The sequence below is a fragment of the Capricornis sumatraensis genome, chromosome 3, assembly GCF_032405125.1.
Source record: "Capricornis sumatraensis isolate serow.1 chromosome 3, serow.2, whole genome shotgun sequence".
Lineage (NCBI taxonomy): Eukaryota > Metazoa > Chordata > Mammalia > Artiodactyla > Bovidae > Capricornis > Capricornis sumatraensis.
This window is the reverse complement of record NC_091071.1, coordinates 26,337,526-26,351,421: the sequence shown is the minus strand read 5'-3', so window position 1 is coordinate 26,351,421 and position 13,896 is coordinate 26,337,526. Positions and strand designations below refer to the sequence as shown.

Genomic DNA, 13,896 nt, shown 5'->3' with positions numbered 1-13,896 from the left:
GCTTCCAGGATAAAGGGGGCTTCCCCAATGGCTCAGTAGTAAAGAATTTGCCTGCAATGCAAGAGATACGGGTTCCATCCCTGAGTGGGGAAGATCCCCTGGAGAAGGGCATGGCAACCCACTCCAGTATTCTTGCCTGGAGAACCCCATGGACAGAGGAGCCTGGCGGGCTGCAGTCCATCGGATCGCAAAGAGTTGGACACGACTGAAGCGACTAAGCACGCACACACCAGGATAAACGACGTCTGGAAGCACTTATCTAGGAGCATCTGGTGTAGGATCTGGGCTTTTAAAGAAAAATAAGCAATGACGGGGGGCTGATCTCCTCCCAGGCTGATCCGGGAGCTCAAGCGGGGTCACGAGGATCTATCCCTCCCCCTCGCTCAGCAGCGTTTCCCTCCCTGTTGCCTTTCCTCTCCATGGGGGGATAAAATGGCTCTTAGGATCTTCAAGTTTCATGGACTTTGAGACTCTTATCTAGTTCCAACAACAGTCTGGAATTCTGTCTTCTTGGATAAAAAGCTTAGTTAACTCTGAACCTTACTTACTGTGTCCTGACTGGCCAAGCCTAAGTCCTGTGACCACCCCTGAAACTGATACTAGATAGAGACCCTGTCCTTCCACACAGAGAATGGGGGAGGTTGATGCCCCTGAAAATATTGGGTGATAAGTTTCCCATAGGCATGATGGATCAATTCTAGAGATCTGCTATGCAACATTGTGCTTATGAGGGAGTCAATTCCCTAGTAGGTTGATAAGAAATCTGGGGTCCCCGAGGAGGAGAAAGGGGTCTGGGGCTCTCAAGGAGAGAGAGGTGTCTGAGGCTCTCAAGAGAAAAAGACAATTTTTTTTTTCTACATTGCTTTGTCTTAGTGATATAACAGTGTATCTTGCTCAAGGACACCTTTCTCCTTAACCTTCTGACTAATCTTGTTACCTTAAAATTTGTATCCTATGGGCCAGGGTCTGGTAAGACCTTTCTATTGTTAGCTCTAATCTTGTTAATTTCAGATGTATGTTGTGGGAGTGGGTCTGATGAAAGTATATAAGGCCTTGCCAAGACTAGCGTGGGGGCCACTCTCTGTCCCCCTTCTGATGTCTATGTCAGAAGCTTTCTCTGTCCTTTGTTCACTTTGATAAAACTCTGCTGCACAAAAGCTCTTGAGTGATCAAGCCTGGTCCCTGGTCCCAAAGCTAAATTTTCTTCGGAGATCACGAATCCGATACCGTTCACCATAAGCTGTCACTTATAATCCACTCTACTATCCTGAACACTTAAAAATGTGTTAAGAGGGTAGCTCTCAGGTTATCTGTTCTTTCCACAATTTCAAAGCAAAACAAAACAAAATAGATGCTGTTTGGAGGAGAAATGAGAGTGGATTCTGGACAAACAAAAACAGCACGTATATCTTAACATTTCCCAAATTGAAGTTAACTGCTCCTTCCTCTGTGGTTCAGAAATGTACCTCTTACGTGGCTCAGCTCCTCCGGCTTTAATATGTGTACACGTGTCTCCATCAGTGTACACATGGAGGATGTGTACACTTCGGCTCCCTGAGGATGGAAACCATGTCTTTAGCTCCTCCGGGCCCCCCACTCCTGTTTACCAGGACAGAGTAAGGGTCCAGGACTTTCTTGGTTAAGTTGAAACCAGTTTCAGGGACCAAAATGACTACTGTGCCCCTCAAATAGTCCCGGGAAGAAGCATCAGAGAAACACCTGCTGAGGACAACCAAACTCACCCCACCTGTGATCTCCCTGGTTTTCCCAGGCAAAGCCAACAAGAACGTTCAGTGGGATGAGGATTCAGTGGAGTATATGCTGGCCAACCCAGTCAGAATCGCCTTCGTCCTGGTGGTCCACGGCCGCGCCTCCCGGCAGCTGCAGCGCATGTTCAAGGCCATCTACCACAAGGACCACTTTTACTACATCCACGTGGACAAGGTGAGGCCCGCCCTCTGATCGCCGTGTGCTGGCACTTCTCTGGGGGTGTGTCTGCCCCTCCCTTTCTGGGGAGCCTTGCAGGCTGAGCAGCTGCCTCCCCCAGACCATTGGCCTTGAAGTGCTGTGTAGGTGTGTGTGTGTGTGCACTTGCGCACACGCAAGGGTGTTGGTTTCAAAACTCCCAACTGTGACTTTAGACTTCCTTCAATGACAATGAACATTGTCAGTCATACCTCTTTTGCTCATGGTCCTGCCCAACGCAATGCCTGCCATTCTATAAGGATAGCTAACCCAGGGGTGGGCCCACTTTTCCCATCAAGGGCCAGAGGGCAAGTATTTCAGGCTTTGTGGGCTATACACTTGGTCACAGCTAATCAGCTCTGGCACTGTAGCCTGAAAGCAGCCATGAAAACATACACAAATGAATGTGTGTGACTGTTACAATAAAACTTTACCAAAAAAATCATGCAGCCAGCTTGTTGACCCCTGAGCATCTTGTTCCAGAGGTTCCTGTTGGTCTGCTGATGTGACATAATTGTGTCTTTGGTCAAGAAGACAAAGGGGATGCCTATTCAAAAGTCTGATTCTAGCAGGCCTGCCAGAGGGTAGTAGAGAAAGTCTACCTTTCAAAATACTCATCAGGTTTAAATGCAGGTGTTAGTCACTCTGTCATATGCAACTCTTTGCGACCCCATGGACTTTAGCCTGCCAGACTCCTCTCTGTCCATGGAATTCTCCAGGCAAGGATGCTGGAGTGGGTTGCCATTCTCTTCTCCAGGGGATCTTCCTGAACCAGGGATGCAACCATATTAGATACAACCATATTACTTAGCTTGTTATCCTCAGACCATATGTATCAGTCTTAGAGAAAAATGCAGACTCCCAGGCCCCAGCCTACACCTGGGGAACCAGTAATGCAGAGTCAGGACCAGGGAATCTGCATCTCAAATTGCTAAAGTAATACTTTAAAAATAATGAAGTTTGTATAACGATGCAGAAAGACACCCAGGGTCTGAATCAGTTACTTGGCAAAGTTCAGAAGCCCTGTCACCTAGAAGGGAAAGGACAGAGGGGGAGTAAGGGGCAGGGCTGGGGGGGTTTCCGCACTGCTGAATTTCATCCTTCCTCTCCTGGGAAAGCGCTCCAATTACCTGCATCGCCAAGTGCTTCAGTTCGCCAGGCAGTACAGCAACGTCCGTGTCACGCCCTGGAGGATGGCCACCATCTGGGGGGGAGCCAGCCTCCTGTCCACATACCTGCAGAGCATGCGGGACCTCCTGGAGATGACCGACTGGCCCTGGGACTTCTTCATCAACCTCAGCGCAGCTGACTACCCCATCAGGTAAGGCAGCCCTGGCCAGCCTGCTTTGAGGTCCTGCTTCCCCTTGTCATATCTGGGAAGCCAGAGGCAGAAGCAACCTGCCTCCCGTCTGGAGAAGCCTTCCTGCCTCTGAGATGCTTACTCACTGTCTCTGTAAGGTCTCTCTACATGAGGGCCACACTGTGCTTGAGAATCATGTGAGCGTTCACTCATTCATTCATTCAACAGAGATTTCTTGAGTACATGGTTTTCCCAGCTCTGTTTGAGAACATGCTTCAAAGCCTGAAACCCCTGGCCATGAGGTGCTTCCATTCAATTCAGGGAAACAGACAACTTGCAAACTAAGTATTTAAAATGGTACATCAGAAAACTAAGGCAGAGAGCAGCAGGAGCAGGGGGGAGGTGGAACTGTAATGAGAGTGGCCAGGAACATCCTTCCGGAGAAGAATGGAAGATGGTGATGGAGTGAGCCGCCCAGACAGGGAAAATGGTCCAGCGGAGGGCAGGACAGGGGCTGAGCCCTGAGGATGCCTGATGTGTTCCAGGAACAGCAGGGCTCAGTGTGGCTGGAATAGGGGGTGAAGTCATAAGAAACAGAAGCCAGAGAGAAAACTGAGGTGAGATCATGGAGGGTCTAGAATTTGGCCATTACTCAAAGGAAGATGGGAACCACACGCCATGTTTGGAGCGGAGGAAGGTCAAGGTCTGACTTAGGTGTTAAACTGAAAAGGACAAAGTGGAAGAAGTCGGGCGGCGGGGGGGGGGTGGTGACAGCCTGGGCAGAATCAGACAGGCGTCTCTGGGCTGTTGGAATCCCATGGGTGGGTTTGTTTGGCGCCTATCCAATTTTAACACATGAATTGATTGCCCACATTCTACGACTGGTAGATTTCTACTGAAACTGCAGATCTCTAGTTTCTCTGGAGGCCCTCCCCAGGGCCTGTAGGCTACTCAGCCACAATTATGTGCGGGTGGTGGAGCAACCAGCAGCCCTGGGGCGGTGAGAAATTCAGATGCCACTCTGTCCCTTTGCACAAACATTGATCTACTCTTTACAAGAGGTGTAAGCAAAGAAAACCCCTGGAGATCTCTTTAAAGGGAGGAAAAAAGGCACCAAAGTGAACTATATTCCCTATCAAGAAGGCGGCTCTTTGCTTGACTGTGTTTTCCGTCTCGCTTATTGAAAGGCCGAAAAGGAGACGTGGACAGGGTGAAGGAGACGGCCTTCCTTTCTATGATAGCGCTGGGCACAGAATTTCCAGAAGAGCTAGATGAAGGAGTCTTGTAAAAGGGGTTTTATTAAGGCAATTCTCAAACATGCGCAAGAATACAAGACTAGTATAATGACCCCTGCATCACCCAGTTTCAACTATAATCAGTTCATCTTGTATCCATGCCAATAAAGACCTTGACCCTCTTCCACCAGCCCTGGTGAAGCATTTCTAAGAGGTCAGATAATTATATCTGTAAATATTTCAGTGTGTGCATGCATGCTCAGTCATGTCCAACTCTTTGCAACCCTATGGACTATAGCCTACCAGGCTCCTCTGTCCACTGGACCCTTCAGGGAAGAATACTAGAGTGGGTTGCCATTTCCTTCTCCAGGAAGTCTTCCCAACTCAGGGATTGAACCCACGTCTCCTGCAACGCCTGCATCGGCAGGTGGGTTCTTTACCACTGAGCCACCTGGGAAGCCCAAAATATCTCCGTAAACATATCTAAAAGATAAAGTCTCTCTTGCAATTTAATGTCAGTATGATTGCATGAGTGCTAAGTCACTTCAGTGGTGTCCAATTCTGTAACACTATGGACCATAGCCCACCAGCTCCTCTGTGATCCATGGGGATTCTCCAGGCAAGAATACTGCAGTGGGTCGCCATGCCCTCCTCCAGGGGATCTTCCCAACCCAGGGATTGATCCCGCATCTGTTCTGTCTCCTGCATTGGCAAGTGGGTTCTTTACCACTCGCGCCCCCTGGGAAGCCCATCAATATGACCTGGGGCTGGATCATTCTCTGCCGTGAGGCTGCCCTGCTCACTGCTGGTATTTGGAAGCACTCCTGGCCTCTACCCATTAGATGCCAGTAGTGGTTCCCGCTCCCAACCACTTGTGGCAACCACAAATATCTCCAGGTGCTGTGTTTCTGGAGGAGCAAAACTGCCTCCAGCTGAGAACTGTCCAGTTCCTGAGAAAGAGAACAGCCTGGACTTGGGTCGGAGATGAACTACTTGCCTTTGAGACATTTAAACATGGCTGGAACCTAATAAACAAAACAAGGGGGAGAGATGAGTATAGGGAAGGCGAGGATGAGCTGGAGCCTTCTCCCTCTCCCTTCCAAAGAAGGAGTGTGTTCAGAAATACCCCAGAATGCCGAGCACAGTTGCTGGTGTGGCAGATGCTCCCTTCAAAGGTCAAGATTCCCACTCCCCCGGCTCCAGACCTCCCATGGAGGCCTCAGAGGTCATGTCAGCCTCAGTCAGGAGGTGACATTTGACCAGGACCTCTCAAGGGCAGGTGGGCCAGCCTATGACCTTTCCCAGAAGAATTGCATCAAGTCTCAACGCTGCCCCCTATAGGCCCCGTAGTTGCAGTTGTAACAGCACTGGTCACTTAGCCAGGTCAGCTGGTCCAGGAGATCAGCATTTCTAGCATTTCAGTATCCAAGAAGATGAGTCCTCAGACTCCCATGTGATGGCTTAAGGCTAGACTCTGAGTTCTGCCACCTCACTCGCAGGTGACCCTTGGCAAGTAAACACAATTTCTGTGAAATCAGATTGTAGTCATGCAACCTAGAGAGTTTGGGCACTTAGCTCAGTACCTGTCAGCTCTGAATCCTCAAGCTGGATCCAAGGCTGAGGCTCCTGATCTCTGAGAAAGGTCCAGAAATCCTTTCTCAGACCATGTGCCCCACCCATTTGGGGGTTCGGAGAAGGGAGTTGTCGTGTTCTTAGCTTTGATGCGCCGGTTGTCTGGCCACGCCTGCCGATCTGTCTCTCCTCCGCCTCCCACGGCCCTCATTTCCGTGTCCACCCCCTGCCAGTTCTTCCACCCACTCGCGTTGCCAGCATCACGGCCAGAGGCGCTTCACGCGTCAGGCACTGCTGGTTTCTCTTGCTGTTGTTTTCGTGAAGTCGCCCCACACAAAAACATATGAATTTTGCAGATGAATGGTTTTATCCTGGGCAACTCTGATAGGCTTTCACTTCCCATCTGCCACTCCATCTGTAGCTTCCAAAACCACGACTTCTCCCCTCCCAGGAAGGATGAGCAAACTTAGGAGCCTTCTCGAAGGGGCGGGAGTACCCAAGTCAGAAGCTTCTATGAGACTCTGAAAACCTGGGTGGATATCCAAAGGCAGCGTTCACCCATCCTGGCTGCTCTGAGCTGTCTGTGATTTGCCATCGCCTGTCCAGTTCAGCTGTCTGGCTCTAACTGCCACCCAGATTCACTGGTCTCTACTGCCCAGTAGCCTCCATGAGACCCTGGATACAGACAGCCTGGCTGCAGATTCTGCCACCACCGATGGGCCATTTGAATTGGCACGTGTTGCCTCAGCTTTCTGCATCTCAGTGTCTGCACCTAAAAGGGACCCAGTATTGGTACCTATTTCATAGGGCAGTTAGGAGGATTAGAGGAAACATTGCAAGTCAAGGCCTTAACACAGTGCCTGACACAGAAAGTGCTCCCCAAAAGCAGGCAGTAGTTATCATAGTTGCATAATAGTGCTGGCCCCACAGGCTGGACTTCATCATCAGCTGAGTTGCTTTCCTTTTTCCCTTCACTCATGAAAAGACCAGAAAAATGTTTCTTGCACTCACATCTCTTTCAAAAGTGGCAAATGCAAAGTAAGACTCAAAGACTGAATGTTTCAAGAGAAACAGGCGAGAACCAACTCGTCTGTGAACAGGAAGACGTTCTTGTATTTGGAATATGCAAGCGAAGTTATGTTTAAAGAATCTAGGCCTTCCCACTTCACTGTTGACGTGACCGCCTGGCCCACGTAAGCTCTGGTTGGAGCTGTTTATGCATCCAGTGTGTGAATGAAAATGGAAATTTTCAACTATTGAAACCCTGCTAGGTTTGGAATCATCAAAGAACATGATGCTTTTATTTAATATATTCTGTTTACTGAGTAAGGCTGGAAACTGTGCTAGCATTCTTCAGTCGGATGGACCGCAGACAGGGATGAAACCAAAAGCATTATGCAGTTGGTTTGCGAGGTTTGGGCCAGTGGTAACAGACCCCACATCGTCTGCCACTGGGCCCTGTGTCCTGCAGCAAACCAGATGCAAAGGCTGAAAGTGTCCATGGCCCCTCCAGGGCTCACATTCTGTCTGTGGTGTGTGTGTGCGTGCATGTCATGTGTGTGCAAGCCTCAAGCAAAACCCAGAATCTACTAATTCTGCCTCTTAGGGATTCACAGCAACAAGGTCTAACCCAGTGGGGCCCACCATGTGGACACTTAAGCTACCCTTAACCATCGACCCAAACCTCTCGCTTGAGATACCACCAGGGACCCAGGGCAGGAGCATAAGAGCTTTTCTGCAGCTCCTCATCCAGAAAGACCAGCTCAATCAGACAGGAAGCGGGTGTCTGGGCTTCTCTGCAACATCCCCAAGATCAGTGTCTCCACAGCACTGATCAAGCAAGACAGACGCCCAGATCCAGCAGACGTTCCCTGTGTACCTACTGTGTGTCAGGCCCTCTGCTGGGGCCTTTAATGTGTGCTGTCTTAATCCTCATCCCTTAAAACATAGCTTCTGGTGTGTAAGAAAGTTTAAAGAGGTTAGTATTAGAACTTCTGGTGAATTGTGCAGGGAAGTTAACCCCTTGATAATACCTAGGCACAGAGTCTAGTCACCCTGGGACCTGGCATAGGACTGTGCATCTGTGCGTAGTCAGTCCCCTACTTTTCATTCCTCTAGTCAGGCCACTGATTCTCGAGTGGGTCAGGGAATTCCTGTTGTTAACAGCAAATCACAACCACAGCAAAATGCACTTACAGAACCCAGGATATCCCTGGCATGGTTTTTTATGTGCTGTCCATTGTCCTGGCATGGTCCTCCACACATACTTCGGAGAGGCCATTTTTCAGATGAAAAAACTGAGGCACAGAAATGTTGAGGAACTTGACCACAAGGATACAGCCAGTGGTCTCTTTTTTCTTTTTTCAAAAATTGAGGTTAAATTCACTTAACATTAAATTAACCATTTTGAAGGGTTCTATCCTGTGGCGTTTAGTACATGCCCAATGTCGTGGGCTTTCCAGGTGGTGCTAATGACAAAGAATCCTCTTGCCAGTGCAGGAGATGCAGGTTCAATCCCTGGGTCAGGAAGATCCCCTAGAGAAGGAAATGGCAACCCACTTCAGTATTCTTGCCTGGAAAACCCCATGGACGGAGGAGTCTGGAGGGCTACAGTCCATGGAGTCACAAAGAGCTGGACGTGACTGAGTGCACACACACACACAATGTTGTGCAGCCAGAACCTCTCTCTACTTGCACAGCATGTCCATTACCCCAAGAGGAAGCCCTGTCCCTCCCCATTCACATCCCACCATGAGCCCTTGTCAGTCACTAATCTGTCTCCATGGGTTTGCCTGCTTTGGATGCTTCATATGTATGGAATCATACCATGTGTGATGTTTTGTGACTGGCTTCTTTCACTTAGGATAACATGTTCATGCTCTACCCACATTGTGGCCTGTGCCAGTACTTCATCCCTTTTACGGCTGTATACCATTCCATTGTGTGGCTGTGCCATAATTTGCTTACCCACTCATCAGGTGGTAGAACCGGGATTCCTAAGAGCTCCCCGAAAGCCCCGTCTCTTGGCTAGCTTGGCTTGTGCCTTACAACCGAAGGTGAGGACCTCATCGGGTTTAAGAAGCTGCAACTCCATCACGTAGGCCTCTGCACAGTGTCAGTACCAGGACATTTACTGCCTGAGCTCTGATGATGCCAGGGTCAGGGTAGGGCTGCTGATCTGTGCACCCTGGTCCACAGAAGCCTGGTGACCTTCCCCGTTCAGCCTGGCCCTCCTCCGCCTGGTTCCATTAGAGAAGTTTGCAGTGATTCTGGCTGGTTGAGACCGATTTGGGGTTGAAGATGGAAGGATGACGGCTTAGGGATGGAGGTCCCAGTTTCCTTTTTTCCCTCCTTCCTTTTTTCACCATCCAAGCCCCTCTGAAAGCAACCCAAGGGTGTTTTGGGGAGGAAAGAGCTCAGGCTTGCCTGAGAGGCCAGCTGAAAATGGTCCCACAGGTAAGATCAAAAGATGGGGCTTCTCTGACTTCACTCATTCATGCAGCAGGTACTTACTGACCACCTACTATGTGCCAGACACTATGCTGGCTACCAAGTGTTCAAAGGGAAAGAGAAACATGGTCAGTCTCTGCCCTCATCCTAGTGGTTTGAATCACCTGGGTTTGAATCCCAGATCTTCTGTTTACTAGCTGTGTGAACAAGGACTTGAGAATATTGCTTAATGTCTCTGGGCCTCAGCTGCCTCATCTGTAGAATGGGTACAACGATGACACCGCCCCATACAGTTGCTTAGAGAGAGAAATGAATTAATGTATGGAACGTGCTTAGCACCCAGCGGGCACTGTCTGTGCAACAGCCCTTGTTATTGATAGAAGGAGTTGGAAACTAGCCAGAAAGATCACATGAATGAACACGTGATCACAAAGTAAGGCAAGTATTCTGAAAGGAAGGACAGATGAAAGAGCATTTAGCAAGTGAAGCTCACCTGCACCTTGGAGCCTGGGGCGGCCTCTCTTAGGAGGCAGCACATGAACTGAGGTGTGTGAGATGGGTAGGGCTTAGCTAGCAGTGTGTTCCAGGTAAGGGGATGGCATAAGCAAAGACTAAGGTATAAGAGGACCCCTGACAGGCTTGAGGAGTTAAAATAAGGCTGATGTGGCTGGAACACAACCAGCCAGAGTGCCTTACCACCAGGGAGGATGGTCCAGCCAGTTCCTGCAGGGATTTCTGATCACTTGTCCGGTGGTTGAATCCTTAGCCCAGGAGCTGTGCAGTTTTAATGAGAAGTCCCTGGAGAAGGGAATGGCAACCCACTCCAGTATCCTTGCCTGGAGAATTCTATGGACAGAGGAGCCTGACAGGCTACAGTTCATGGGCTCGCAGAATCAGACACGACTGAGCGACTAACATTTCAAAGCTTCAGCATTATTTGCAACCTGGAGAGATCACTTTAGCTACTGTGAGATAACAGTGGGGAGGGGACTGGGCCGGTGGGGGAGGCCCGTGAGGAAGGAGGTGATTGCTGCTGTTGCCGTTGCTGGTGTAGAACCACATTCGGGGAGCCCTCCTCCCCAAACCTCAGGCAGAGGCAGGGGTCTCAGAAGCCATCGTGAGCTTCCTGAATCCAAGCAGTGTCTTAGCCTTTTAGGCACAGAGCCAGGCAGCTGCTCATATGTAGGGCCCAGGCCCCCCATCTGCACAAAACAGCCTTGTTCTCAGAAGACTTGCAGAGCACAGCTGGCACAAAGGACTCAGAATGGCCAGGGGCCTGAGGCCACAGTTTTAGAAGAGGACTGATAATGAGACAGGAGGGGACAGCTAAGGACTGTGAAAGAAAGTGCGAGAAACTCCTCTTTGTACTTTTGGCATTAACTGTGATAAAATGTGCATAACTTAAAACCTACCATCTTAACCATTTTTAAGTGGTTAAGCACATTCGTGAGTCTGAGTGAACTCCGGGAGTTGGTGATGGACAGGGAGGCCTGGCGTGCTGCAATTCATGGGGTCGCGAAGAGTTGGACACGACTGAGCGACGGAACTGAACTGAAGCACATTCACACTGGTACACCACGAAGCTCCAGAACTCTTTTCATTTTCAAAGCTGAAACTCCACACCCACTAAACTCCCCATCTCCCCTCACCCAGGCCCTGGCAACCAGCACTCTATTTTCTGTGTCTATGAATTTGACCGCTTTAGGAACCTCCTGGAAGTGGAATTAGACAGCATTTTTCTTTTTGTGACTGGTTTATTTCATTTAGCAGAATGTCCTCAAGGTTCATTGATGTCATAGCAGGTGTCACAATTCCCTTCCTTTCTGGGAGGGAATAAATCTCCCTTGTCTGGAGAGACTATGTTTTGCTTATCCACTCATCCATCACTGATGGACACTTGGGTGGGTTCTACCTTACAGCTATGGTAAATAATGCTGCTAGGAACATGGGTGTATGAATATCTCATCACCTCCCTGTTTTCAGTTCCTTTAGTTATGCCCAGAAGTAGAATTACTGATCATATGGTAATTCTGTTTTTAGTTTTTGAGGAACCTCCATACTGGTTTTCATAGCGACTATACCAATTTACATCCTCACCAGCAGTGCACAAGGGTTTTGACTTCCCTATATCCTTGCTCATGCATTTTTCTTTTTGATAGTAGTGCACGTATTTCTTATTCTTTTTAAAGAGTGTAAGTTCCCAAACACAAGGGCCCTGGAACCCTTGGAAGTTTTGAGTAACAGACATAGGTCTCAGTAGACCCATGCGGTTAGCTCCAGGAAATTATCTCCCCATAGGATCATGGCCCTCAAATGATTCTTCTAGAACTGCTTCCCAATCCATATCAGCTCCCCCTTCTAATTCCCCATCCTCTGAATAGGACCACCTGTTTGTTCACCAGCAGCTGGAAACCTGTGTGGCCTCCGTCTCACTGTTCCAAGGAGGCCTGCGTATTCTCATTCTAACCCTGACACCGTTCCCATGTGCATTCTCACCTGTGATTCCTCCATCTCGGCCCAAGTCAGATCGTCATTGCTTCACACCTGGGTCTTCAGAGTCCCCCAAGAGGACACAGTCTGAGCCAGACTCTGAAAACAAGCTACAGCCTCTCCAGGGCCATATAGAAAGGCCAGAAGCCACCACCTTCTCTGGGAGCAGCTTGCAAAATATAATCATCTATTCAAACAGGTGTGCAGTTCACTTCCTGGCTGGGTGCTGAGCCAGGCTGAATGCCAGGGGCTGGGAGATGTGGCAGAGGAATGGATCTGCCACGTTCACCGAGGGCATTTATAGTCTATGAGAGAAATGGAGAGCATGTTGATCAAATAATGTCAGGGTGCCGTGATGGGAGGAAAGGAGGAGGTCCCACCTTAAGGAGCCTGGTCAGGGAGATGAGATGCTTTATTATTGTTTTTTTAATTGAGGGATAATTGCTTTACAGAATTTTGCTGTTTTCTATCAAACCTCAACATGAATCAGCCATAGGTATACATATATCCCCTCCCTTTGGAACCTCCCTCCCATCTCCCACCCCATCCCACCCCTCTAGACATAGAGAATAGACTTACGGACGTGAGGAGAGGGTGAGATGTATGGAAAGAATAATATGGAAACTTACATTACCATATGTAAAATAGATAGCCAATGGGAATTTGCTACATGGCTCAGGAAACTCAAACAGGGGCTCTGTATCAACCTAGATGAGGTGCTTTTAAAGACTGAGGTTTAAAACCAAGTCCTGAAATGAGGCCCACTGTGCAAAAGAGGGGGTGGAGGTACAGCAGAGTGGAACAGCAGGTCATTGATCTGGGCGAGACACAGATATTCATCTCCTAATTACAGTAATCAGTAGCAAGGTGAGTGTTGGGTGGAAAATGTGTTAGCCTCAGTACTTCATGGGAGGTCATATTTGGGAGCCAAACACCAGATCTTTGGGTTCAACCATCTCTCCCACTGACCACGTTCTCAACATCCAGCCACTTTTGTTCTTTGGATGTTCAGAGATGCACACCCTCTTTCCTGAGACCCCAAAGCCCAGGTGGACACCATCCAGGGAAAGCTCCACCCAGATAACGTGCAAGTTGGAAGACTGTATCTGCTGTCACAGTTGGTCATGAGGCAACTGGAAAAACAGGCCTGTAATTACGCCGTTAACAGTTGTGTTTGCATCTAATAGCAAAATAATCATTTCCCTAGCCCTGTTATTTTTCAGCCTGACACAGCTCACTCCTGCCTCCGGAAACACAGTTTGCTTTCCCCTTGCTGGCTGTCCTGGGTTTCCCGAGCTGTGTATTTTTGGCTGGACAGCTCTACAAGCTTTCTGGAGGCGAGGACCAACCCCGAGCATCCCCTGGACAGAGCAAGGCTGGAGTTCTTATAGGACACAGATGAGAAGCACCAACTCCTCAGAAAGTTGGGGTGGAACACTCACTGTGTTGGCTCAAGCAGATAAGGAAGGACATCCCTGGGAGAATGTAGGGAGTTCACATAATCAGTGCAAAATGTGGCAAAACTCAAGGCAAGAATGACATGACTTTTCTCACTCAGGGGATGCCCTGTGGCTTAAATACTTTTCAGTCATAATGTCTGTTCACTGGCTGGCTGTTTTCTCTTCTTTCATTACTGAAAAATGCTGAGTGCTGGGGAAAGGAGGTGGATGGTTTTATCTTGAGTCATGTGCCCTGGCTTTGGCCAACCCTGCAGTCATTCCTTCATCCGTCACATACTTACTGAGATCCTATTGGATTCCAGGCAATGCTATAGGCCCACATTGTCCAGTAGAACTTACTGTGCTGATGTCTAGCTCAGCAGACCCCAGACACATGTGGCTATTGAGAGCTTGAAATGTGCTCTATGGAACCAAGGAACCAAGT

The 13,896-nt window shown here is 49.0% G+C and overlaps 1 protein-coding gene across 1 annotated transcript in view; it reads left to right on the top strand.

The window, feature by feature from the left end:
• XYLT1 (xylosyltransferase 1) overlaps nucleotides 1–13,896 on the top strand; it is a 346,872-nt gene that overhangs the window by 261,674 nt on the left and 71,302 nt on the right. The window contains exons 4-5 of the mRNA XM_068968807.1: nucleotides 1,772–1,944; nucleotides 3,084–3,286. Of these exons, the coding sequence (XP_068824908.1) occupies nucleotides 1,772–1,944; nucleotides 3,084–3,286 (376 nt within the window). The remainder of the gene's footprint in view (nucleotides 1–1,771; nucleotides 1,945–3,083; nucleotides 3,287–13,896) is intronic.